This window comes from Tympanuchus pallidicinctus, unplaced genomic scaffold (genome assembly GCF_026119805.1).
Source record: "Tympanuchus pallidicinctus isolate F22 unplaced genomic scaffold, pur_lepc_1.0 scaffold1, whole genome shotgun sequence".
Taxonomy (NCBI): domain Eukaryota; kingdom Metazoa; phylum Chordata; class Aves; order Galliformes; family Phasianidae; genus Tympanuchus; species Tympanuchus pallidicinctus.
Genome location: NW_026294618.1, coordinates 39,846,628 through 39,874,141, shown reverse-complemented (window position 1 = coordinate 39,874,141; position 27,514 = coordinate 39,846,628). Strand labels below are relative to the sequence as shown.

Here is a 27,514-nt window from a genome sequence, read left to right as displayed (position 1 = left end):
TACATACCTAAACAAGCTCAAAAAATCTGCACTCATGGAGGTGACCCACTGTCACTGTCACCACTGCTGAAATGCACCAGCCACTGCCTCACTGTGCTCACATCCAGTTTGGTCTCCATTATCAATCAGCAAGAATTGATGGCTTTCTGTTTTTTCCACATGGAAGAATTCAATGGCACACCTTTGCTTCATACACATTTCCATGTCAGACACCATTGTGCTGCTCCCTGTAGCATGAAAACAAAATATAATGGAATATTGGCAGGAAGATTCAACTTAAACTGCCATACCACCACCATCCACCTCTGATGTTGTGGGAGATATAGGAGATATTAGCTTCAGAGCAGCCCTGGTTTACATATGATTTTCAAAAAAAAAAAAGAAAAGAAGTTTTGTTCTCTTCATGTTTAGAATGAATTGTTGCTTCCATTTGTTTTACTTTTTTTTCATTCTGGGTGATACAGATCTGGAAAATACATCAGTGCAAATTCAGGAATCATGACACACAGTGCAGCCATTTGCTAACATGGATCAGAGCAGGAACATGAATGACTGAGGTACAGAAACATTATGGATAAGAAGACACTTAAAAATCATTCTCTAAATCTATACAGTTAAATACTTTAAAATATGTTTGATGTTATCTATGTTCAAGTTCATTTTTTTTATATTATAACATCAATGTCTATGTTAGATTAATTTGAAAAGCAAATGAAAGATCATCACTTTCTGAAGAGAAACAAAAAAAAAAAAAAGGAAGAGAAGAGAAGAGAAGAGAAGAGAAGAGAAGAGAAGAGAAGAGAAGAGAAGAGAAGAGAAGAGAAGAGAAGAGAAGAGAAGAGAAGAGAAGAGAAGAGAAGAGAAGAGAAGAGAAGAGAAGAGAAGAGAAAATGCACTCCCGATTCAAGTGTTGTATATAGTCATTCATGAAAAGACAATTAACTCTGTTAACATTTAAAAAATAAAACAAACAAAAAAATCAGCAATACTGGGGATTAATATAAGGTTTGGAACTGTTCAACCAGGTTGAACAAGTAAAAGAAAACATGTCCATTATCACTTGTTAAATTATGAATCACCTTGTTAAATTATGAAAATGTGTAGAATGTTTCTATACTCTATCCACACCTGTGAAGCAATTAAAACACTTGCATTTTAAAATAAATTCAAGAAATTCAATGTGTAATCACTAATGGACACTAATAAGAAATAACGTTAAGGGTGACCAATAAGAAATTTACAGTAAGGGTGATGGAGCACTGGAAAAAGTAGCCCAGAGAGGTTGCAGAGTCTCCTTCTATGGAGGCATTCCAGACTCCTCTGGACACTTACATATGTGAGCCATTATAGGGTACCTGCTTTAGCAGGGGGATTGGACTCAACGATCTCCTGAGGTCCATTCCAACCCTTGCAACCCTATGATTCTATTCTCTAGATGCACTGATATTCACTAGCAGAGAAGGAATATCATGCCACTAATTAACCCTAAAAACTCTGGACAAAACAAAAGATTGCTCTGAAAATTCATTGTGATAAAGAAGCACAAGTAGATATTAAACCAAGATTCATATCTGGTAGAAGATAATAACAATAACACTGAGGCCACAGAGCAGAATGGAAGAACAAGTAATAACTAGGATGATATATTCCCTTTCTATAGCCTGCATTACTTTAAAAAAGTCTTAGGTCTCAGAGAACAAATTTAAATTATGAATTTTTATGTAGCAGCGGCCACTACAGAAGTATTTTCTATGATGCACTGTGTATTAAGTTTCAAGAATTCACAGATGTCTCGCAGTGTCTGTGAAATTTTAAATTAAGTATTAAGGGCCATGGGAGCAAGATGACTGGAGAGAATTGTAGCTCATTTGAATGACAGTGTCTCTAATGCACCAACTTTTGCTGGCATTGCATTTGTGGCCATGCACAATATGATTACTTTGTAATCATAGGCAATAGACATTCTGGATGTGTCCCAAGGAAGCTGCATTATCTTCACATAATAATATTGATTTAAAATTCTTCTCCCAGTTTTGGTAACAGCGGCATCTGCAGACAGTGGTTCAGTTCTGAACATGTGGTACTTTCATCACAGCAGAGATCAACAACAAGTCAAGTATATCTGTCAGGTTTGTCAGACAATCTCAACAGAGCCTGCATTTGTTGAATTTTCTGGACCACAGTGATATTCTCAAGTTTTCTCTTGACAAAGGAAAGACAAAGACATTCTAAATACTAGTCTATGTCATTACTGAACCTGAAGTATGCAGCAAGTAACTGTAAAATCCATGGCTCACACACTAACAGTAGCTTTGTTTTAGTTGTTAAAAACAAAAGAGTCAGTTGAATAGCCCAAGAATTAGTGCTTTTGCAGAGAATAAACAAAGCATTATCAGCTAGCAGCATTCACAGTAACCAGAATCGGGTCTTGTGAGTGCCCACTGTTTTATATTCCAGAAACCACGCTTAGCTTTTGCAGCAGAATTGCTGAGTCACAGCCTGAAGCAATGGTTGAGCACCAGATGTAGCTAATCCAGGGAGCTCAGGTGCAAGCAATGTACCTGAGTGACCAGAACAGGTGAACTCTTGGTCTGCCTCTCCTCACTCTCATTTAAAGGTTAGCAGACAAGAAAGCAACAAGTCTTTGCCTGAGGGGTGAAGGAAGGGAGTATGCTCCTATTGGGCTGTCACTGGTTGTTAGAAAGGGTGAGCTAATTTTTTTCCTTTTTTTTTTTTTTTTCCTTTTTTTGTCACCTTCTTTCATAGTGCTTGTATCCTCATGAAAGGTACTGCTATCACTTTTTTTTTTTTTTTTTTTTTTTACTGTACAGCCTTGAATACAGTGTTGCTTGGTTAGTGTACAAATAAAGTTAGAAATATGGAATACAGTATTCATTCATATAAACTTTTGTGGTGTTTTGCAAACTTAAAATAAGATGTCTCTTGCTTTCCAGACTGTAATTTCATGTCATAATTCTTAGTGTGGTCATTCTGACAGGTGTAAAAGACAGAGATATTTTTCAGCCTATTTAAGAGCATAACAAATGATAGGAAGGTCGTAAACTACTATTTTGTGTGCTATAGAAAGGCTGCCAAAGATTGGGCACAACACAAAATAGAATGAACACAAAGTTAGTTAAGGTGTGGATGTCAAGAGAATGACTTAAAAAGAAATGACAAGGAAATTTTTCTTTCTCCTGAGAGTAAATTCTTCCTGAACGTGCCCTGTAGTTTCCATTTATGTCTCTCTTAGTCCACAAATAAGATGAAATTGCAGCTTGAATAACTCCCTTTATTAACTGTAGATATTACAGTAATATGTATGTATCTACTTGGTCATTTGATACTCCCCTCTACTGATAACTGGGAAGCACGCATCCTTACTGTATGATTCTTCTGATTTTAAGATGAGATGGATATCATCTTAAATGACTTCTCTGCTTTCTTAGCAAATGCAGAAGATGAGTTCATATGTAGATTTCTCTATAGCAAGAACATAAATTGTTCCAAGATGAAGTCCTCTCTGTGAATATTTTTCGTGAATGAAATTTCATTCATTGTTTTTACACATATGCTTTTAAAAATTAATTTTTTAAAAAAATTATTATTTTTTCTGGTGTACTTCAGCAATAAGTCTCCTTTAAGTCACATGCATTGGATGAAATGAATTCCATGAGTTCTGTTCTGGAACTTCTGGATCACACACACAAAAAAATCTAGCAGATAATAGCTTTGTTATAAAACATCACCTTATTTACATATTCAGGATTAATACATTTGAGAGCGTAGGTTGCTTAAATAAAATATTTGTTTAAAAATAATTTGAAATTTGTGAGTGATGTTGAATGTTGAAACTATACTTAGTGTCTACAAATGGATATATAGATCTGGAAAAATTTGCCTCAGTTTCTTGTCTAGAAGATAAAAATGTCTTGGTTTCATTAGACTGGAACCTTGATTTTATGTGATGTTTGAAGAAGTCAGGGAAGAAGTACAGATCTGTAGTATGTGGTATGTGACAGCTTTCACTCACAAGTGAAAGTGAAGTGCTACCTTCTGGAAAGCAATATCCAGATGATTTGTTCTTCAAGTCGGTGTCAGATTGTACAAGCATTTCTTAAAATAAAATAAAATAAAAAAATAAAAAAAAATAAAAATGAAAATAGCATGTTAGAATAACTCATAAGAGGATTTTGAAGAGGCTCTTTTTAAATTACTTTTAACTTTGGCTTAGAGATCCACGCACTAGAAATGTAAGATACTGTGTTTATAAAATGCATGTATTTGCTTTGAAAATATAGTTGTGAAGAATTGGAACCCTTTGGTAATCAGGATATATTTACAGGAGATTCACTATATGCTTACTCTTTGTTAGTTCTGCAGAACCTCATTGTTTTTTAACATGACAACTGAACAGAGCTGGTGAAAATTGGGTTTTTCCAGTATTTACAGTTGTGAAAGACTAGAAGTGATCTAGAAACACTGCATCCAGTTCCACATGGCTGCGTACCAAAACTGAAATATTTGATTCTGTTGAACTTTGTACTTTTCCCTTTTAGCTTGGGATAGAGTACACTACCATCTTTTAGGTAATGTGCTTTTGGACACCTTCAGTTGTACAAATAAACACATAGGCAAACAGAGAGAGGAGTGCTTTTTTTTTTTTTTTTTTTTTTTTAAGAAAAAAACTGCTTGCTAGTGCTATATAGGTGAAAGCAGCTCAGTGATCTTAGATAAGAGTACCTTTATACTTGCAAACAGACAAACACTTCATGTTGAGAATTTTTTTTCCTTTGGTTCGGTTTCGGCCTAAAGCTATTTCACACTCCTCGTTGTCTCTTCCCCCTCTGTCCACTCTCTAGCTCCACTGTGGTGCCATTGGCCCCTTCCACAAGGACACAGCAGAGCGGATAAGGCGGAAGGCGGCCTGAGCGTAGCGCACGCACCGCTCTTAAAACGGGCTGGGGAGCAGGAAGCGCGGAGTGACTCGGCGAGCACGCAGGGGAAGAGCCATAGAAACACTCATCAGAGTGAGTAACGAGGTACTGAATAAGCTGTGCTGCGAGTGTGGCCACGTGAGAAGGATCAGCGAGAAACCGCCCAACAAATCCGCCCGGCCGGACCAGGACATGACCGCGCACTGCACCCTTCTCGCCCCGCCTGCTCGCTTTACGGCAGCGTCGCGCCTCGTCGGCTCTTTGCGGCAGCGGAACCGGTAAGCCGGAAGGCAGGTGCGCGGCCGGGTGCGGGCGGGGGTCGGGACGATGAGTGGGGAGGGCGGCAGCGGCGGCGGCGTGGTCCCTCGGTCCTGGCCTCGGCCGGAGCTGGTCTCACCGTGGCGGCCGAGCTTTACTCTCCTTCCGCGATGTTAACGGTGGAGCCAGCCCTTGTCGTTCCCCGTGGCCCTTCCGGCCGGGCGCAGTGCAGTAGGGCTCTCCACGAGGGGTGAGCGTGGAGCTCCAGGCCTGGCGTCGTCGGGCTGCTGGCCCTACCTGCTCTCGGCAAGCGGGTGTTGGGGCATGAGCTGCCCTGTTGCGAGCATAGATTAAACGCTGACCCCTTCCCTTCCCTGCTGGTTTGCTTAGTGAAGCAGGAGTAAGAGGCTTGCTGCCAAGGGGAAAACGGCATTGATGTTGGATGGATATGAATGCTTTCGGTACTTGTTATTGGTATCAATAAACTCAGCAGTAGAAACGAATATATATATATATTATATATAAAGCAAAAAACAACAACAAACCAGAAAACAAATATGATCCTGTGGAGTGTTTTCAGGTAGTTTGATTCATTATATCTCTAGTGCTGTGCAGGTTACCACTCAGAGGCTTCAGGAGAGTACACTGTGTTGGCATTCAAAGAACATTTAAAGCTTCTATAAGTCCTGAATCTTTAACTTGTGGGTTTTTTTTTTTTTTTTTTTTTTTTTTTGTTGTTGTTGTTGTTGTTTTTGTGTGTTTTTTTTTTTTTTTTTTTTTTTAATTTTTAATATGCTGACATTTGTAGTGACCTCTTTCAATCTTCAGGCCTCTTAAAGGACTGGCTGTGAAATAGAACTATTGAAATAGAAATAACAATTTTCTGCAGAGTTCTGAACATTCCCATTACACTCTGTTTTACTTTTTCATTACCTTTTCTTTTGGAGTCAGAGCTGAGTCAGCCATAGTCTGGAGTTCTTATTGCAGCTAAAAAACTGTTGGAAATTCCAGAGAAGAGATCAGAATGCTTACCACCAGCACGGTAGGTTGCAGTTTTATATTTTCAGGAAAAAAAAAATGATTGAGCTAACCAGCCGTTAGTTTGCATGCAAACTGGCTTTTATCAGAAGACTACATTGTATCAGTGAGCTTCTGCTTTTTGGCAAGCTCTGTAACAAAATAATTTCCTTAGCATCGGAGTTGTTTCTGGCCATGACAGAACTTACACCATCCAAGATCTAGGTGTGTAGGTATATGGAGGAACTCCTTTCCATTCGTATGGTAATACTGACAGAATCCCATCTAGTTCTTCAGTGTTTGTCAAGGGACAAAGCATTCATAAAATTCTTTATGAATTGTTTAAATTAGTTTACTTATTAGGCCTCAATTTTATTTTATTTTTTTTTTTTATTATTATTTTTTTTTCTGTAAGCTAGCTTAGCTTTTGGAGGAGATCAGGTAGCTTTGATATGCTTTTCCACTGATTCAGAAAGAAAATAATTTAAATGTCAAATGACAGTTCTGGCAGTTCTGTATTTATGGAGGCTTTTTTGAAGCTAAACCTAAAGCGATACTTATGTAACTGGCCTGTTTTAAAGTTTAAAAAAAAAAAAAAAAGGTCTGCACCCTGCTCATCTTCCCGATTTTTTTCTTCTTCCTTCCTTTTTGTAGCTGCTCCTCCCAGTAATTTAAACAACCTGCTAGTGCTGAATCTTTCCAGTGAGGTTATGTCTTCTAGGTGGATGGGTTTTTGTTATCCTCCACTGCACCTTTTTACACTGATATGTCATTCTAAAACTGGATGCATAATAAAGACAATAGTAGAGTCACTTGATATTGATTAGTGGAAGGAATTTTCTGCCAGTTGACTTTTTTTAGTAACAATTAATGAAGTTGATATTGGGCATTTTCTAGCCTATGTGATTTTTATTAAGTTATGTTTCGATGCTTAAAGAAAGAAGAAAAAACAAACCCTGCTCTGTACATACCTAATTAACAAATGATCTCTAATGTGTTGCTAGAAGTTTGTTAGAAAAGTGATAGGTGGAGTTGGAGCTAAGAGAAGGAAATAATGGCTGGGCAATTAATTTTAGAGATGTGGGGCACCTTAATCCCAAATTGTAATCTCTAGAATCTTTGTTTCCATCTGATTCGAAAGCTCTATTTTTACACAAAATGTTTGTCTTGCGTGGAGTTATTTCTTGTAGTGGCAAATAGCAAGTGTTTGTGATATGTTCTGATATCAGACCAGCCAACAACAAACAAGCATACAGTGATGCTTTTGCTTTCCTACTGTCTTTCAGCACTCAGTGATTTAAATAAGTGATGAGCTGCCTTTAAGCTGTTGTGTTCAATAGCTACCAAGTTAGATGACTTCATCTAATCCATCTAATCCTTTCTTGAGCATGCTTAAACTTTTAGTCTTTTTGGCATCTTGTGACAATGAATTCTCAGATTTAATTATGTTCTCCATAAGAAAGGCATTCCATCTGACACTGTTTTCAGTGTAACATTCAATTTTATAATGTATCTCCTAATTCCAATACTTATGTAAAAGTATATGTATACTCTTACAATAGCCGGTCATTGTGTATTTATGCCTCTCTTTTTGAATGCCTTATCACCCTGCAGAGATTAACAATTTCACGTTTCTTGAAGTGCAGGTATTATTACAGGGATCTATCATTGGAGCATTCCTCATGCTAATCTGTCCTTGACAAGTTGGATCTCCTTTGTTTGCAGAAAGCACTGCTAATGGATACTTGTACTGGCTCTGGCTGGACTAAAGTTTACTTCTATCATAGCAGTATCAGTTTGTGGCTAAAACAGTGTAAATAGCACACTAGTGTTTTGTTTATTGCTCAGCGGTGCATCAGGGCTTCCTTTTTCCCCACTCTGCCTGCCTAGTGAATAGGCTGCAAGAGGGCAGGAAGTCACTACATGCTGTGTAGTGACATGTTCAGTGTAAAAACTGAGATTAAGGGGGTTGGTTTCTAAGGTGTCCCAGATTGGAGGCTGGAAAGGAAATAGTCTGCATATGGGATGTGATGAGAGATTTCCTTTTGTTGTTGTTGTATGTGCCCTTTGTCTGTTAAAATGTCTATATCTCTTCTTTTTTTCATGAGTTTTCTAGTTTTTGTTCTTTTCCCATCATCCTACTGGGATAAGGACTGAGCGAGTGGCTGTGTGGGTGCTTGGCTTCTGGCTCTGGCAACAACATTTAGTTCAGATGCTTAAAAATGTGACTCAGGGAAGAAGTGCCTTTCTCTCATTCTGTGGTAACAATGCTTACTGCGATGGGAAAGATTTCTGTGCTTCTATTCCTTGAGGTTATTCTAACTGCATGCATAGACTGTTCCCCTTGAAATTCTATATAACAACTGCAGGACAAGGAGAAAATAAAGGAAAGATAAGAAGAAGGTGGATTGGGATAATGACAGTTTAATAGGGAAAGCAAAAGCTGTATGCCCAAACAAAACAAAAAGAGAAATTAGTTCACTGCTTCTTTTTATCAGGCAACTGCCTGAAACTTTAGAGAAAGCAGTGTCTTCATATGAGATAAAGAGGTGATTCGAGTCAACCAGTGTGGCTTCACCAAGGGCAGATCGTGCCTGACCAATCTGGTGGCCTTTGATGATGGAGTGATGGCTTCTTTGGATGGGGGGAAGAGGGTGGATGTCATCTACCTGGACTTCTGCAAGGCCTTTGACATGGTCCCTCACCACATTCTTCTCTCTAAGTTGGAGAGGTGTGGATTTGAAGGATGGACCGTTTGATATATTAGGAATTGGCTGGCTTGTTCAGCCAAATGGTTGTGATCAATGGTTCTGTGTCAGGGTGGAGGCTGGTCGTAAGCAGCGTCCACTAGGGGTCTTGAGTCCGGTGCTCTTCACCATCTTCATCAGTGACACAGACAATGGCATTGAGTGCACCCTCAGCAGGTTTGCAGGTGACACCAAGCTGAGTGGTGCAGTTGATACATTGGAAGGAAAGGAAGCCATCCAGAGGGACCTGGATGGAGAAGTGGGCCCATGAAAATCTAATAAGGTCAAGTGCAGGGTGCTGCACTTGAGCTGGGGCAATCCCAAGTGTTTATACAAACTGGGGGAAGATCTCCTTCAGAGCAACCCTACAAAGAAGGACTTGGGGATCCTGGTAGATGAGAAGCTGGACATGAGCCAGCAGTGCGCACTTGCAGCCTGGAAGGTCAACCCTGCTCTGGACTGCATTAAAAAAGGGGTGGGCAGCAGGGAGAGGGAGGTGATTGTCCCCCTCTACTTGACTCCTATGAGACTTCGTCTGGAGAACTGTGTCCAGACTTGGGGCCCCCCAGCACAGGAAGGACTGGAGCTCTTAGAGTGGTTCCAGAGGAGGGCCACCAAGATGATCAGAGGACTGGAGCACCTCTCCAATGAAGAAAGTTTGAGGGTTCTGAGCTTGTTTAGCTTGGAGAAGAGAAAGCTCCAGGGAGACCTCGTTGCCTTCCAATACTTGATGGGAACATATAAGCAGGAGGGGGAATGGCTGTTTATGAGGCTGTACAGCTGTAGGACAAGGGGGAATGGTTTTAAACTGAGACAGGGGAGCTTTAGGTTAGATATTAGGAGGAAGTTTTTCACGCAGAGGGTGGTGACTCTCAGGAACAGGTTGTCCAAAGAGGCTGTGGATGCCCCATCCCTGGAGGCATTCCAGGCCAGGCTGGATGTGGCTGTGGGCAGCCTGGTCTAGTGATTGGAGACCTTGCACATAGCAGGGGGTTGAAACTCTATGATCACTGTGGTCCTTACCCAGCCCATTCTATGATTCTGTAAGACAAATGCTTTAACCATGAATGGCCCTTCCCTCTTCCCTGGGTTTTTATTGGTGAGCATGGCATCACATGATGTGGGATGTCCCTTTGATCAATTTGGCTCAGCTGTCTTGGCTGTGTTCCCTCCTAAACTTGCTGGAAAAATGAGGCTTGGTGCTGTGCAAACACTGTGCCACAGTACCAAAGTACTGGTGTGTTGCCATCACAGTTCTAGCCATCAATGCAAGCACAGCACCATATGCCACATAGGCTGCAGTGAATGCTTATCTCCTCTCCAGCCAGATCACGGACTTTACTGTGAAGCTCTAATGGTGGACTGTATAATAAAGGAAAAAGAACTGCATGGGAGGAATGTGAAATAGTACTGGTAACTTAGGAAAAGATAGTACCCAGTGAGGATAATACCTGACAGTCAGTTGAGTGCGTTAAAAGGAGCATGGCCAGCGGGTCAAAGGAGGTGATCCTCCCTCTCCCCCTCTACTCTGCCATGGTCAGGCCTCACCTGGTATACTGTATCCCATTCTGTGCTCTCTGGTACAAAAAAGACAGGGATCTCCTGGAGGGAGTCCAGCAGAGGGTCACAAAGATGATAAAGGCCCTGGAGCATCTCCCCTGTAAGGAATGGCTATGCAACCTGGTTCTGTTCAGCCTTGAGAAAAGAAGACTCAGAGGGGATCTGAATAATGTTTGTAAGCATCTTAAGTGTGGGAGACAAAAGTACATGGCCAACTTCTTTTCAGCAGTCTGTGGGGACAGGACCAGGGCAAATGGCCATAAACTGGAGCACAAGAAGTTCCACACAACTTTGTGAAGAATCTTCTTCACAGTAAGGGTGACAGAGCACTAAAACAGGCTGCCCGGGGAGGTTGTGGATTCACCTTATCAGGAGATATTCAAGATCTGCTTGGACGCCTACCTGTGCAGCCTGCTGTAGGGAGACTACTTTGCAGAGGGCTGGACTTGGTGATCTCTGGAAGTCCCTTTTAGCCCCTGCAGTTCTGTGTTTCTGTGAAAACAAACTTAGTGATGTCTGGTTCTAATATTTTGAATGTATATGGCTCTGAAATGTTAAAATGAAGAACTTACTCTTCCCTACATATTATCACCTTTGCTAAATACTGTATGCAAAAAACTACTCAACCCATTGGCATCTGCTAGTGCCCAAGTGAAAACTCCTTGCTTCTCTGTGCTGCATTTGAAGTACGAATTATGTCATTTACTTGTTAGTATGGCATTTTTTGTTTGTAAGGAGTCTTCAAAAGTCAATTCCTTAAATCTGAACATGGTTTGTATACCTGGCATAAATATTAATGAAACTTCTAATTATGAAATAGGAGAATCTTGACTAATGTGGTTATTAGCTTAAGCTACAATTTGTCTAAAACATTGAGAAATTTTATGTACATTCTAGCAGAACTTGGCTACGTGTGACCCTTTCAAAATGCTACAGTTGGAAACAGATCTGCTCTAGCTTTATCATGTTTCTAAAGACGTAATGCAGGTATTTTCCTCTCACTATATCAGACAGGAATAATAATGCTATGCTTTTTGTTCCCCTTCTCTCTATTTTCTCATGAAAGAAGCATTTCTGATGTTTGTAGGAATTGTGGAAAAAATAATAGTTTGGTCTTGCCACTGTAGGAAACTGTATGGGTGTTTTTATTAAAGTATCTTGCCACATGCATTGCCAATTCTACAGGCAGTCAGCCCAGAAAGAGTTGTCAGCAGCTTTAGATTTGATTTTTAGTTTGCAAGCACTGCAGTATCACATGTCTGTAATATCTCTCTTTTTTTTTTTTTTTTTTTTCCCTTTAAGTTCTTATTTTTATTTTATTTTCAAATAGAAATCTATCATTCGCTGATCATTAAATACCTGAAGTGCTGTTTTGTTTGAAGTTGCCTCTTAGTATGTGAGCTCTTGGAAAAGACGGACTCCGTTTCAATTAGAAGTTGCTGGGAGCTGCATCTGGCAGATGGGTACATTGATTAAATAAATAAGTAAAAGTAGTAGACTTTAGGAGGAATATTGAAAGGTTGAGGAGTACCATACCATTTAAATCTACTCACCCTTGGAAAAAAAAATACATAGTGATGTACTGATGTAGGATTTAAACACAGCAGTTTAGTGAGTAACATTCAGGGGACACTTATCTGGTCTGTGACATTTAGGTTGGGTATTCTGAGCACATTCAGAGTTGGAACAGTTGTAGCAGTGAACTGGATAGAATCTACAGTTTTTGGCTCGCAATTGCTGTGTAACTGTAGGAAGATATTTACTGTATCTTTGCAGTGAAGAGTGCGTGTGTCCCTGAGACAGTTTTGATGTTGAGAAGCTTGCCCTTTGGAAATAATCAGCCTTAGGGTATGGTTACTGAAGTTAATATCAAAGAGTTTTCCTGGAACTTTGTCATAACTTTTTGCCTCCTCTTCTACTAAAAAACTGAGACAACGTTTCAGTTATTAAATATAGTAAACATTAAACGTTATTTTTTTTGCGTTATTAAATATAGTAAACAAATTACACAGTATTACTTGCGCTATTTTATTGAAATTTGCTTTTGCATGGATGATTGGTTATCTTTATTTATGTGTAATGGCTCACTTTTTTCAGATTTCTGTATTCTTAATTACAACTATCGATGTTTATCATGATTATCACAAAAGATGCTGGAAATAGAATGAACATATTTGTGGTTTATAGTTCTGGGAAGTTTTCATTTAGTGATAGATGAAGTTGATCTGCTACATGACAATTCTTTTTGTTTGTTTGAAGTTAGAAATACTATAGAATGTGGAACTTTTTGGAAGTGTTCTAAAAATCTCTGTATTTCACTTTTGAAAAATGATTGTGTAGTTTACTTTAAAGAACTTGAATTTTGTCTTATTTCGGATTGCCAGCATTACCCATATTACTACCAATTTTATTGATGAAATTGCTGAACATGAAAAAAGATTTAATATTCACTGTAAATGAGAAGCTTTGCTTCAGTGCTTTCATAGAACAATTGTTCTTAAAGATTAAATGTGCATCTTGGTCTTGGCTGTGCTGTGCTTGTACAACTGCTGTGAGTTGTCTGCTAGGTGCAGTGATTTTATTAACCATAACTAATTACTGCAGAAGTGCTCGACAAGGACTTGTGATATATGCTAAGACAGTTAATTCAAAATTGACATTCTGTCTTTCCAAGTGATGTGAACTCTTCCAATGGCTTTTCTATGAAAATTGAGTTCATTTTACACCGTACTGAATATAGCATGAATTTTGTGATCCATTTCTGTTGAAGCTAATGATATGAGCCACTTACAAGTCATTGCAGTTATTAGACATCTTCTTTTCATGATGAATTCAACAATGTATAAAATAGAAGTGCCATAAAGACCAGAAACAGAATTGTTTAACCAACTCGTTCATAATGACTTTGGTGGTTCCAAGGCTGCTCTGAAAGTTATGCCTCCTAATTTCTTTTGTTGGCTCACAATGTTGGAGGCAGATAGTGGTGTGGCAGTAGAGGTTGAATTTTCCCATCTATGTTCCGTTACCTTTTGTTGCCATGTGACACATGGCAGCAGAGGGGCAGTCTGACAAAATGGTTTCTGAGGTGGGAGTTTGAATTAAGATGTCATTAATTTCCTCCACAAAAAAAAAAAGACCTGCATCCACTGACATTCATCAATACTTACTGAATGTATGTGAAGATCAAACACGTTTGTGAGCACAGGATGTGAGCACAGTGAGGCAATGGGTGATGTGTTTCAGCAGTGGTGACAGCAACCGTGGGTCACCTCCCTGGTGCAGATTTTGACAAGTGTGGCATGTAGATCTTGTTCATTGCTGGCGAAAATGCATAGCTAATGGAGGTGACTTGAAAAATTGTGTTTCGTAGCTGAGAATTTGCTCCATTGAGTAGTCTTGTTGTGCTCTTTGTATCTGTTGTAGTTTCCTTGGAAATAAGCAGGAGGCATTACTTCTGGAGCAACTCTTTCAGTGGGTTTCAGCTTCAGAGGACACTCCTCCATGGTTAACTTGATTTTTTCATTCATTATCTTGTCAAATGAATTTCATGAAAATTCATTTTTCATGTCTGTAAGAGTTTCAACACTGATACAGGTGGACTTGCCTACACAGGCAGAACAATTCCAATTCTTTTTTTTTGTCTGTCCAGTCAGTTTATAAAAATTACAAGTGATACTGTACACATATATGCAACACCATGAGTTCTTATGTTTGTGCAGTGATGCATTAGCTGTGTGGCCTCTCCATTTCTGTGTCTGAGAAAAAGATCAGGGCCTCATGGACACCTACATTAGATGTCTTAAATTTTGTCTCATAGGAACATAGCTTTCTTAAAATTTAAGGCAGCTAGTGGGTTGTTATATAGCTCTTTAAAACTTTTTTCTATGTTTTTCCATAATACTTTCCCATAATGTTTTGATTTTAGCTCTCTAACCTGTTTCAGAAACTTTCTCCAAGCTGTATTTGGAATCTTACAGGTTGAGTAAATGTGCAGTAAGGGAGCAATCGGATTCATACCATCTCTTTGCATTGTAAGTTGAATAATAGCATACAGGCACTCTTGGGGATTGCTGTCTTGGTCTTTTATTTTACTGAAATTCTCTTTAAATGCTGAAAAATTTATATATATATATTTTTCTCAGAGGGAAAGCTTTGTACTTCCTTCAAAAATATTTGGAGGAGATGTTCTCACTTTAAAATCATTCAGTTCCAACCTTGAGGCTTATTGAAATTGTGCTTTGATGGAGATCAGAGTTATAAGGGATAATAATGGCGTAGAGTAAATAATAAATTGCCAGTTACTTTGAACTGGTCTGCAATGTAGTATTTAGAGCATTTGTTTAATTGTTGATAAATTTGGTGATTCAGGTGCTTAAACACACAGCTGTTGTCAATTTAAGAACCTTGTGTAATCATGTGTCCAGCTGCTCTTTCTGAGTGTGTGGAGGTTTCATGAGCCACGCTAACTCAGGGAAATGGCATTGATATGGAAAAGGGTCTGAAATATCTATGGTTAGGCACGATGCTTAGGGACTAAATCCCACCCAAATGCCTGTCATAAGCAAACCTTGAATCTTCAGCATGGTTCAGGCACAGATCTTCAAAAATGATTTTACACCACCTGGAAGAATTTTGGTGGATGTTTGTTTAAGTGCACTAAAAGAAGTGGAAATTAGGCTTTGCATGGTACTCTTCTGTAATTACTTTTAGTGTCTGCATATATGTGCATTGTAAACAGAAATGCAGTAGGCATGTGAGGTACTGTAAGGAGAACTTACGGAGTGTGTATCTCCAGTTATGTTTTACAGGCCAGCATTAGAAACCAGTGGTTTCTAGTAGTTGTGTATGTCTAGGCACAGTTGCCTGTTATCCTTGAGACACAGGTGACTGCACAGCAAAGTTTATTCTATTCTGGGTAACCCTTGTGTTAATCTGTCTTGTTTGCATAAAGGTATTCACTCATGTTTATATAGATAGTATTTGACAAATCTTTCTAGAAAGGATTGTGATAACTCTTACCTCTTTCATAATTTTGTTCTACTTAGATCTCCTTGTACAGTGCCACTAGCTATATCTTCATAAGAACATTTTCTGATACTATTACTTTTTGTTTCTTATTTTTCTTTTTGGGGAAATTGGAGAATTTTGTGATATTTGGGTGCATCTATTTCTCCCTTTATGTAATGTTAGGCCACTTCATCCTCCCAGATCTATTTCACCAATGTTTTGAAGTGAGATATTAGGACAGAACACTTTTTGATATTTTGGAAGTGCTAATGTGTGTACCTATAAGCTCTTCTGCTGGGAGAAAGGGAGGGGTGGATGGCACGCAGTGTCACTATTTTACTCCTTCCTTATGCTGAAGCATTTATTCCAGTTTTGATATTGGCTGAGATCAATGCCACGTACCAAGCAGCCTCTGAGCCTGCCTGGACACACACATCTTTATCTTGATGTCTCCCCTTCAAAAATGCAACAGGTTTTTGATCCATCTTTGTGTGGAGTGGAGATCAGCAATGTGCAATACAGGCATCTCAAAAGAATTCCAATGTGATGTCTAAGTCTGTTGCAGAAAATGAGATATCTGAAAGTAAACAGAGTATACTATTAGTAGTATAGCTTATGTAGGTACAAAATACAAAACTGGAAAATATTATTGTTAACTAGTACTACAATTAACTACTTTGCATTAGCCTGCCATTTTTTATTAATATTTCAGGCTCTATTAAAGCTTTATAATCTGTAACTGCCAACTTTATTGTTAGGTGCTGTATTTGGACTGTTTGCAACAAAAATGCTTGAGTAAGAAGTTTAAGTGAATTTAAGATGTGGAGCTTTTGGAGTGGATCCAGAGGAGGGCCACAAAGGTTATCAGAGGGCTAGAGAACCTTCCCTGTGAAGATAAGCTGAAGGATCTGACTTTGTTCAGACTGGGAAAGAGAAGACTGCAGGGAGACCTGATTGTGACCTTCCAGTGTTTAAAGGAAGTTTATAAACATGAGGGAAATCAACTTATTGCAAGGGTAGATAGTGACAGGACATGGGAGGAATGGTTTTAAACTAAAGGGATATTTAGATTAGATGTTGGGGGAAGATTTTTACTGAGTAAGTGGTGAGGTGCTGGAATAGGTTGTGCAGAGATGTTGTAGATGCCTCATCCGTGGAGGTGTTAATGGCCAGGTTGGATGGGGCCACGGACATTCTGATCAGATACTTGACCTAGTGTCTGGCAACCCTGCCTGCGGTAGGAGGGTTGGAATTTGCTGTTCCTTCAGGTCCCTTCCATCTCAAGTCATTCTATGATTCTGTGATAATGCAAGTGTCCTCATTGTTTTAAAATAGCTTTTTTTCAGCCATCATTTGTCTTTTTAGCTTCTTTTTCATTAGAATTAATTATTCCACTGTGGTAACTGAGAGTGAAATGCTCTTTTATCCATGTACTGTTTGGTCCATAACAAACTTCTATTAATTGTTGATATCTGAAGTCTTTTTTTATTACTTTAGTAACCAGTAGTAATTTTTTCTAGTTTTCTAAATGAAAAATTTACACAGACAGCAAGGAATTTGTTCATAATTTAAATTTATAGGCAGCCAAAATCTGGTCAAAAAAAAAAAAAAAAAAAAAAAAAAAAAAAAAAAACATTCCTTAAATAGTTTAAACATGGTAACTGCTGTAAGCTTTTAAGGGATGTACCAAGCCCAATATTGATAGCTACAGAAGATGGTACTTCAATGTAGCCTATCTACCAATTGTTGTTTGTAATTCTGTTAATGCTGAGTTATTCCATCATTTGTAAGTAAAGAAAAATTTATGTACAACTTGAAAATACAGGTGCATCATTTGATCAAAGCCCTTCTTAGTCCTACGTGGCAGCTGGCTAGTTTTGTTAAATAGGCTAGAAATATTAAAATAAATGTTATTTTTTGTTTGTTTTTAAATACATTGGATTGTGATGTTTGCAACATTTTAGTGGAGAAGAGAAAGAGATGGTTCTGTTATTTGCTTACAGAAAAAGAAAAGGAAGGCCAGAACTGGGAGGAAAACAATATGAAAATGCGAAGTAGAAAACTTCTCCAGTAATGTTGGTTACCTTTTGTAATAGCAGTAACAATGTTTTTAGTTTTAGTGAAGGAAAAACCTGCTGAGATACATGCTGACTGTTAGTTTTCTCTTCAAACAATAAAATGCGAATGGTTTTGTACTTGAATTCTCTTCTAGTAGAATATAATCTGCTTTTATATTTTCCTTTTCCACATAAAAAGTTTCAATGTTTAACTCACATTTCTTTTAAAAAGAGAAGTAAAATAAGCTTTAAAAGATATTGCCTCCCCGCAACAGCTCACAAAGGTGAATATTGCTTTTCTTGCTTTACAAACAGAAATTTAGTGGAAAGATAAGTTTGTTTTAAAAGGAAGTGGAAATTTGAGAATAGCGCTAGGTATTTGTAAACTCCTATTCCATTTCTTTTTTTTTTTTTAAAAAAAATGGTGGGAGGATGTGTGTGAATAGTTCTTATTTGGTAGCAAAACCTGACATGTTTTGCCATGTAAAGTTGCACTTATTTTAAATTTCCCTTGGTCTGCTCAGCCCAGAACAGAGGAGCCGACGGGAGAGCAGATGGTGGCTGCAGCTCCTCACAGAGAGCAGAGGAGCAGCACTGAGCTCTGCTCTCTGTGACAGCAACACGGCCCGAGGGAACGGCATGGAGCTGTGTCAGAAGAGAGTGGGGGTTAGGGAAAGGTTCTTCACCAAAGGGCAGTGGGCATGAAACAGGCTGCCCAGAACAGTAGGCAAAGCCCAGAATTGCTGTGATTACAGAAGTATTGAGTGGGACAACATTCTTAGCCACAGGGTCTGAGTTTTGTCTGGTGGTGAGGGGAGCCAGGAGTTGGGTTCAACGATCTTTATTCACAGACCAGTAGGATTATTTGATACAGATGTTTGCCCACAGCTTCATCTTAAACAGGTTTACTTTTTCCAAATCAGAAGGAATTTGTTAACCTTACAGTGGCTGCAAGAAGACTAGCAGTAGCTGATACAGTCTGAAAGCATTTGCGTCTATCAATATGCTCTATGTAAATTAATTAATTAATGAACCTACACTTTATTTTTTTGTGTTAATTTATATTTTATGTCAGATGGGCACTGTGTTGTTGACCTGGCATTTACAGATGGCTCTAATATGTTATGGAAAGATATTTTAAGTTAATATACCTGTTTTTGCATTTATCCTGTTTTCAAATTGTGGGTTTTGTCCCCTTACAAGGCAGATTTCTGTGCCCTTGTGAAGATGTGCATTGCATGCAAACACTGGAGTTAGCCTTTGGATAAGGTGCAGAAACCTTGTTATTTGCACTGTCAAGCCAGCCAGCTCAGACCACAGGACCATATGATGAATGAGGTTGGAGGGTACGTCTGGAGGTCATTTTGCACAACCCCTGCTCAGACAGGACCTTGTACCTCAGGTTGCCCAGGAACATTTCCAGGCTGCTTTTGAGTCTCTCCATAGAGCAAATTTTGAAAGCGCTTGTAGGGCAGAATTTATTAATACAAGCTCAACTGTAGGGCTTCTGGGCTGGATTTGACTGTTTGGCCAAGTCTCTGCTCGGGGAGAGAAGCCCTTATTTGTCCTCTAGGATTCCAGGTGTTTTACTTAAGAAAGTAGTAAGAACTCAATTAGTAAAGGAGGAAGAAGCACTCCTTTAAAGCCACTTTTTAACCAAATAAACCTGATGGAGAAGCTTTAAATCTCCTAAATGTGTGTATGAAATGTGGACTTCTTAAAAATTGGATTCAGACTTCCTTGAATTACCGTATATACTATTTCAGAAAGGATAACTAAATTAATAAGCAATAATAATATAATTCTAATATTTTTATAATAAAGGACCATAATTCTACAGAAAAAGTTTAAGTAGAAAATACATAGCCAAAACATCATCTTCAATAATGGCAATGCTGTTGCTGGAGCAGTATCAGTGATTTATCTTTTTTGTTGGGTAGGGATATATTCCTTCAAATTTTGAACACTGGTTCTCTTCTTTGATTGTGCTTATGGTGATGACAGTGTGTTTTCACTAGGAACTATGCTATTATGATGTGACATGTCATATATTCACTGAATATCTCAAAAGTCACAGAGTTGTTTTTATGTCTGGTTCTGTGCTTGAATTTGAACATGTCCTCTCTATCTACTTCAAAGACTTGTTTGTTTTCTTTGTTGTGGTGTTTTTTTAAATGTTATATTCTCACATTTTGTAGCATTGTTATTATAGCATTTCTCTCAGGGATATCAGCTGTTGTGATAGCTTTTTCCAAAAAGCAACTTCATTTTAGATTGAGAAGCAAAGATGCATGACAAAGCGGTGACATTTCTCTCTGTGATTGGAACTGAGCTGATTTGCTTTTGTGCTGTATTGCAGTGTTGATAGCTAAAATACAAATGAGGTCATTAGATAAAAAAAAAAGTTAACGATAATTGGATTAAAGCAGGGAGTTCTGTGCAATGTGTGAATGTTCAAAAATTGTTTTAGTAACTTTTTTTCAAGTTATTAGATTTCTGGATGGCTCATGGTCTTCAGGCATGGTAAGAATGATGCAGGCCATTACATTTGTAATGGTATCATTAATTGTTTCAAGAATAATCTAATCTATCTACTTGCTACCACTAGAAATTGTAGCTGTGCATTGGAATTCATTGAACAATTTAACTGTGGGCGCCTTTCAAAATGAAGCAACTTTGAGAATAGTTTTTGTAAAAGCCTTGGCATGAATACAAGTTCAGTTGGAAAAAACAGATGTGTTTTGCTGTATAGATATGAGTCTGTTTTGCATGGGAAATAAGAATGTGCAGAAGTAGGCTGCAGTCTTGGAGAGTGCAGTGCTGTGTGTGTGTGCAGCTGTGTGATGAAAACATCCTAAGGCATTCTCTTTTTGTTTCTTTGGTTGCTTTTTTTCTTTTCCCATTTTTCTCTTATAGTAGTTCACTGATACACATGGTCCTTTTTTTCTGTCTTAATTTTCTTTGCATACTTTGCTGTTTAGAAATTGTTAAGCAGTTGGCAAAAAGGATGTCCCTATACCAGTGCTAGAGGCTGTTAATGATCCAAAACCCATCAGTACACACTGGTTCAGGGGAGACCTTCAAGCAGGTGGTAATTGCTTACTGCTGTTTGCAGCCAAGTTCAGTTGCCTAGATTTCATTCAATCCTCTTGTGTTAGCAGTGTTAAAGGAGTAACTGCTGCTGCACTAATAACTTTAGGGAATAGAGAGAACATGCTGAGTAACCACGTTGTGTTTTGTCTACTGTCTGTGACTGCCACCTCCCTGTTTTGAGTCTTGCTTGAAAATGTTCTTGAGTGAGATATTTAATTTCTTTAGTCACAGTGCCTTCCAAGATCTGTTTGTTCAAAAGTCTTCCAAGTTGCTGATATGAACTCATGTTTGTAGCATTAACAAAACCGTGTTGTTTCTTTCTTTCTCATCTAGGTGGTTGAACTGGGATTTAATTTTTTATCCTATGGATCACTGAATGAGTAACAGATGGCCTTGCCACGTCTTACAGGCGCTCTACGCTCCTTTTCAAATGTCACTAGACATGATGATTATAGTGAAGAATTAGCTGACTTAACGGTAAATATCTTTTTTTTTTTTTCCAAACTATAAACTATTAGTGTATGTAGTAAGTAATTTTGTGGTATTTAGAATAAAGTTAGTGATGGTGAATTTAAGTATGGTTTGTTTTTTTTTTCAAGACATGCATTAAAATAACAGATGCATTGTAGAAGCCTGTAATATGAAATGAAGCTCGAATGCAGAGAGTTGTAAATAGAGGTTTTCTGAAGGAAAACAAACATCACTTCTATCTTCAACTATAGACTGGTCAGCATCACCTTGATCTCTGTGAAGAGGATGGAATAGCTTATCCTGGAAACTGTCTTTTGGCACACAAAGGAAAAGAAAATAATCAGTAGTCAAGCATGAATTCACCAAGTGAATCCTTAACCAATTTGATAAGTTTCTTTAATGAAATCACCAGATGAGTGGGGAGCAGTGGATATTGTCTTCCTGAGCTTCAGTAAGGCCTTTGATACTGTTTCCTGTAAGATCCTTATAAAGAAGCTGCTGAGGAATGGGCTGTGTGAGCAGACAAGATTGCAAACTGGCTGAATGCCCAGGCCTAGAAGGCAGTGGTCAGTGGCACGTAGTCTAATTGAAAGCCAGTAATGAATGGAGTACCCTGGGGGTCAGTGCTGGATCCAGTCCTTAACATTTTCATGAATGATCTGGATGATAGGATATATGGCACTCTCAGTAAATCTGCTGAGGACATGAAACTGGGAGGTTGAGAACATGCTGGGGACCACCTTACTGGAAAGCAGCTCTGCAGAAAAGGATCTGGAGACTAAGGTGAAATGAGTAAGCTGTCTGTTCTTGCTGCTAAGAACACTAGCAGTATTCTTGACTGCATTAAACGAAGTGTCACTACGAGGTCAAGGGAGGTGATGCTTCCTCTCTACTGAGCACTGGTGAAGCACCACCTGGAGTTCTGTGTCTTGTTCTGGCCCATTCAGTACAAGAGAGGCCTGTACATGCTGGCAAGCACAGCTTACAGCCACCAAGAATATAAAGGGACTGGAGGATCAGGAGAGGCTGAGAGAGCTAGGACTGTTCAGCCTGAAGTCTCAGGGTAACTCATCGATTAGTCTATAAATGGCTGAAGGGAGGATGCAAAGAGGATGTAGCCAAGCTTTGTTCAGTGGTGCATGGTCCCCAAACAAGTGGGCACATACTGGAGCACAGGAAGTTCCCTCTAAACTCCAAGAAGTACTTCTGTGCTGTGATGGAGCAGTGGCACGGATTTTCCAGAGAAGCTGGGAAGTCACCTTGAAGGGCCTTGGAAGCAGCCTGGATGTGGGCATGGGCACTCTGCTCTGGGTGTCCCTGTTCAAGCAGATGTTGAGCAATATGGACCCAGAGGTCCCTTCCAACCTTAACTGTTCCCTGAGATCTCTTTAAAGTTGCAAAAGTTTAGCTTGCTAAAGAATTTTCCCTTGGAATGGGTAAAGCAACCTGTAAGTATCTTTCTCATTCCTGACACTCAAGTATGTAAAGAATTGTTAATAGGGAAATGAATTTCTGTTGTTACAAAATACTGATTGAGTGAAATTGGAAGGAGTTTCTTTCATTCAAGTTGTTTTTGTCATTGTTATTGTTTATTTTAAAGTAATGACTGTACATAAATTTGAAATAAAAATATTTAAATATTTTGCATTTTCAGAAAAAAAGAACAAAACAACAAGAACAGTTACTGAAGTCTGATCTTACTTGGAAGAAGATAATAAAGTTTGTTGATGACAATTTAGACAAAAAAGAATACCAAACTGTAAATGGTGATTTGAAAACTATATTACAAGCAGCAAAACAAATAGGTAGGTTTTAATTCTCAAATTATCCTACAACTAATTTCTTAGCTTTTTGTTTTAAGCTGATGTCTGCCTGCATACTTTCATACTATTACAATTTCAGTTCTACTTTAACTCCAGTCTTGCTCTGAAGTATCTTTGAAGTTCTGTTTAGTCTGACAACTATGTGCACAACTACATTTTCTGTTTTATTTTAAAATGTGATTCTGTTTTTATGCCCTTTCTTGTTTTTTGATAGCACTGTTATGTGATGTTATGGTTTGTAATCTACCATAAGTAAGCAAAAGCAATAGCTGCTTTTGTCATGGCAGTATACTGAAGAAAGAAGAGTCTTGGTGTTAGCTGCTTTAATTCCACACAGTTGGTATCTTGAAAATTGGTTGCAGTGAGTGAATTTTTTGCTTTAGTGAATTATCAGAAGAAAAATTTCAAATGTATCTCAAGTCTCTGGCAAGCATTTTAAATTCATCTGAAGATGCACATATTCTAAACTTTCTGCTATCTGGTTCTTTCCTCCCATATCATAAACATGGTGATCTGTTACTTTTACAAATTTGTTTTTAATTTGACACTTTTTCTAACACAACAGTAGAGCTTGTGCTGGTAGGAAAATTAACCTCTCCATGCCAAAAGATGAGCGTATGGCTACCTATCTTCCTGAGAGAGATTCTTGTAGGAAGGGCCACCTCTTTCTCAGTATAGATGTCTGTTGTTTGGTGTATGTCTTTGAGCTGGCATTGGTGATACATGAGGTTTGGAGGAAAGTAATGCAAGGTGTGGTGTGAGCCCTCTTAGGGTGTAGGAAAAAATCTGATGTGTGTTACTAATTAGGCTTAGTAGATAAGAATTGACTTACTGACAAATGTCCAACTGAAGTATAACCCAAGGGTAGCTCCCAGTTTAGTCCCCTGTTTACTATTTGTGCAGAATGCTTGTGCTCTGCAATGCCTTGACTTCTCAGTGCCTGTGTTGTGGCTATCATGATGATGCCTTTCATGGAATGAAACTTGTTTGGAGAAGTAGCTATGTTTATTCTAAAACAATAAAATAAAAATAAAAAAGATTTTAAAAAACTCAATGAATCTGACATGAGATCAGATTGGCTCATGGGTCACTTCAGTGTGCAGTTGTTCCATGCTCTAAATGATGTTTTTTTCTTGCTTTTTTATCAGCTGTTTATTCACAAAAAATATAGAAAGGGGCAGCTGTAGTGATAATTGATCAAGGAAATGCTACCTTTTTAACTTCTTTGGAGATTGTTGACACAATGTTCTTTTACTAATTTTTAAGAGATGTTTATTGCTGTGCTGTAATAGAAAATACAAGTTTCGTACACAGATGTGATGGTTAAGGAGAATCCTGCAACTGTAGCATTAATATAGCTATTAATTTAGTTGTTTTTCTTTTTGCTTTGTTTTTAAATCCTGTTTTTCACATATGGACTTGAAATGCATTGCCAACGCATTCAAGAATTTAGAGATGCTAACGAGATTTCTTTCAGCACTTCATTTAAATAACATACTACTGATGTCATTTTATAAAATGGTACTCTTTCTATCTTCTCGATCAGGATTAGGATATTAGGAAGATGTCAATATCACCAATCTGGGAACAGGCACTGAGGTGGCGTTATGGGGGATACTTGACCCATCCGTCCCACATGTTCCCTCATGAGCAAATACAGGCAGCCATGCTACCAGGTTTGAAACGCATGCTATGGTCAGAAAAATAAGTTGGTTCATTGTTCCACTCTAGCTTGTGGTCATCAGTTTCAAAGTTGTCTGACAATTACCCCTGTGGTGTCCAAACTGCCTTTCCAAACATTATGATTCTCTTTTCTCATCACATGGTTTTTTTACTGCCATTCGGCCTTTCAAATAAACAATCTTGTAATTTTTCCCAGTTGGATCCCAGTTTTCCTGGAATCACAGAATGGCTTGGGTTGGAAGAGGCGTGATAAATTATTTAGTTTCACACTCCTGCTACAGCTAGGGTTGCCAAGCAGTAGATCAGGCTGCCCAGGACTCCATCTAGTCTCACCTTGAACACCTCCAGGGACAGGATATCCACAGTTTCTCTGAGCAACCTTTTCTAGTGCCTCATTGCCCTCTGAGCAAAGAATTTCCTCCTTACCTACCCTCTTTTAACTTAAAACAATTACCTCTTTTCCTATTGTTTTGCTACATACCTACCTGTCTTAACACTATCCTTACAGATTGAGAGATAAGAATAGGACATTTTCCTACAGGAATATGATTTTATTGTAAGTTATCACAAAAATGAATAAAAGACTTGAAGTCTATTGTGGAATTATAATTCATGGCTATAGGTAAAATATTTTATTTTAATGAACCTTTAATTCATTTTCTTTTATGTGATTCAAACAGCTATCCTGTAGTGGCTTTTATTTCTTAGCCAGTGAAATATATAGTTTCCATATTTGTACTCATTTTAGATGCTGTGGTATTTTTTGTAAGTAATGTAACCTAACACTCAGTATGCTTTTTTGAGGAAGCACTGCTTGTGAGATGCACATTCTATTTAAATGTGAGAATCATCTGGGAGAGGAAAACTAAGGTTTAAATAAGGACCGCTCTGGTCCAGCAGAATTAGAGCTGTGAATTAGAGCGGGAGAGACATTTGTCACTGTCATTTTCTTTTATTCTGAATACTTATATCCATAACAAGCAACCTGGGACAAATGGAGGAGAAGATCTGCATGGTTGTTTTAAATATCCACTGGTTACAATTTAACTGTAAGAGATGCTACAGTAAAATGTAGTTAGGGTTGACAAATATGACTTTCATGTTTGTAATAGAAAATGTAAAACCATGTGAGGTATAGCAGTCGGGCAAAATATGGTAGATAGTGGAAAAGAATCAGTTTTATAAGTAAAATCAGTATCTGATATTCTTAGTTGACAATGCTATCCATGAAAATATTTTAGCAGATTTGTATTTGCTGTCTTCATGACAGAAATATGTACTAGCTGTGTGATTTTTATTTTTTTAATTTTCATTTTGGTGGAACAAAATTATTTTATGTGAGAACATCATTTTTCTCTGAACTTTAATGGTGGGTTGAGAGTAATAGAGCATATAGAAAAACATAGTGGTAATTTTTTTTTTTTTTTTTTTTTTGTGATGGAAGGAAAGTGCAAAACTAATAAATGCATGATTATTTAGTTAGAATGAGTTAGGAGAAAATCATCAGCCTTGTTGCTTCTGAACAGAGACATAATGTGACCAGAAGAAAAAAATATAGAGACTGAGGCACAAAATGAATGGACAGTAATATTCCAGCCATCATCATTGGAGATGTACAGTCAGAAGAGTGAATTGACTGCATGCTATTTTTGTTTAATTTGAAGGAAATGAACTTTCATCCTAGGCAATATTCATTTGCCTATTAAATTATTAATTTACTTGATAAGGAAATATTAGTAATCAAAATGATGTCAATGGCTTAAAAGAGAAAACAGAAAAGAATTGCCATGTTTGCTGGCTACATGTATTTGGAAGGGTGAGAAATTATTTTCTCAGGAGATGTTTCCACAAAACACAAGGCACTGATAGGAGAGCTAGCACTAAAAACTATGGTGTACTTCTGCTTTATTACTGGAAACTTGTAAAATAATGGTACATATTTGTACATTAGGAATATGAATGCAGTTTGTGCAACCCAGTTTTAGGTGTAAGTTTTCAAGCTTTAAAAAAAAAAAAAAATCAAAGCCTAATTCATTTATGGTTAAGGATAAACAAGGAGAGTAAACCACCTAATTTCCACTGAGAAGTATTTACACGCATCTTGAATGTGTATGTATTTACTTTTATGTAGTTAATCTAGATATCTAATTATTATGTAAATACAACCCAAAATATCTTCATGAGCTTGTCAGCTTTTCACAGTTCACTTTAATGAAGTTCAAGAGAAGTAGTGAAGTTGTATGTTAGGTTTCTGGTTACTTAAATACATAGGACCATAACTGGACAGCAGAGTGGAGTCAGGCACAAGACTGTTTTGGGTACTCATAAGAAAATAACTTAATTAGTTATGCAGGAAGTGCAACTTTGTTTTTTTTAATTTAATATTGATCTTTTAAAAATAAGTAGCTTACTTCAGCAGCTCTTTTGAATTAGCAGCAGTGGAGGAGTTATTCACTTGAAATGTATTGTTTTCTGTTGGAGTTATGTCAGACAATCCTGAATTGACCAAATAAAGACATCTTGAAAGTAGCAGTTTGTAAACCTTGACAATAAGCTTTTTCAGATGCTTTAAAAAATTATGAAATCTTGTAAGAAATGCTAGTTTTCTGAAAATGGTGGAGCAGTTTGCCTGGCTTCTTAAAACACTTTTTTAAAATATAGGAGAAACTTTCGCATATTGTTCTTATATTCAAGGAGAGAGAATTAAAAAATACAAAAGGAGGGGGGAAAAAAAAAAAAAAAAAGCATGCTGCCTCTCTGTCTATTTTATCCTTTCACTTTTTTCATTCTAAGTGACACTCAGGTTAATAATATAGCGTTTGCTTATATTTATATTTATAATTTATATATCCTTGCGTGCT

General features: G+C 37.9%; 1 protein-coding gene across 3 annotated transcripts in view; it reads left to right on the top strand.

Moving 5' to 3' along the window:
* Positions 1 to 4,896: 4,896 nt before the first annotated feature.
* ASCC3 (activating signal cointegrator 1 complex subunit 3) overlaps positions 4,897 to 27,514 on the top strand; it is a 257,468-nt gene continuing 234,850 nt past the window's right edge. Inside the window, exons 1-3 of one of the 3 annotated variants that reach the window (XM_052685015.1) lie at positions 4,897 to 5,215; positions 21,010 to 21,153; positions 22,802 to 22,952. In XM_052685015.1, the coding sequence (XP_052540975.1) occupies positions 21,064 to 21,153; positions 22,802 to 22,952 (241 nt within the window). In that variant the 5' untranslated portion in view covers positions 4,897 to 5,215; positions 21,010 to 21,063. Of the gene's footprint in view, positions 5,244 to 21,009; positions 21,154 to 22,801; positions 22,953 to 27,514 lie in introns of all 3 variants that reach the window. The other 2 variants (XM_052685110.1, XM_052685166.1) reach the window with 2 other exon arrangements.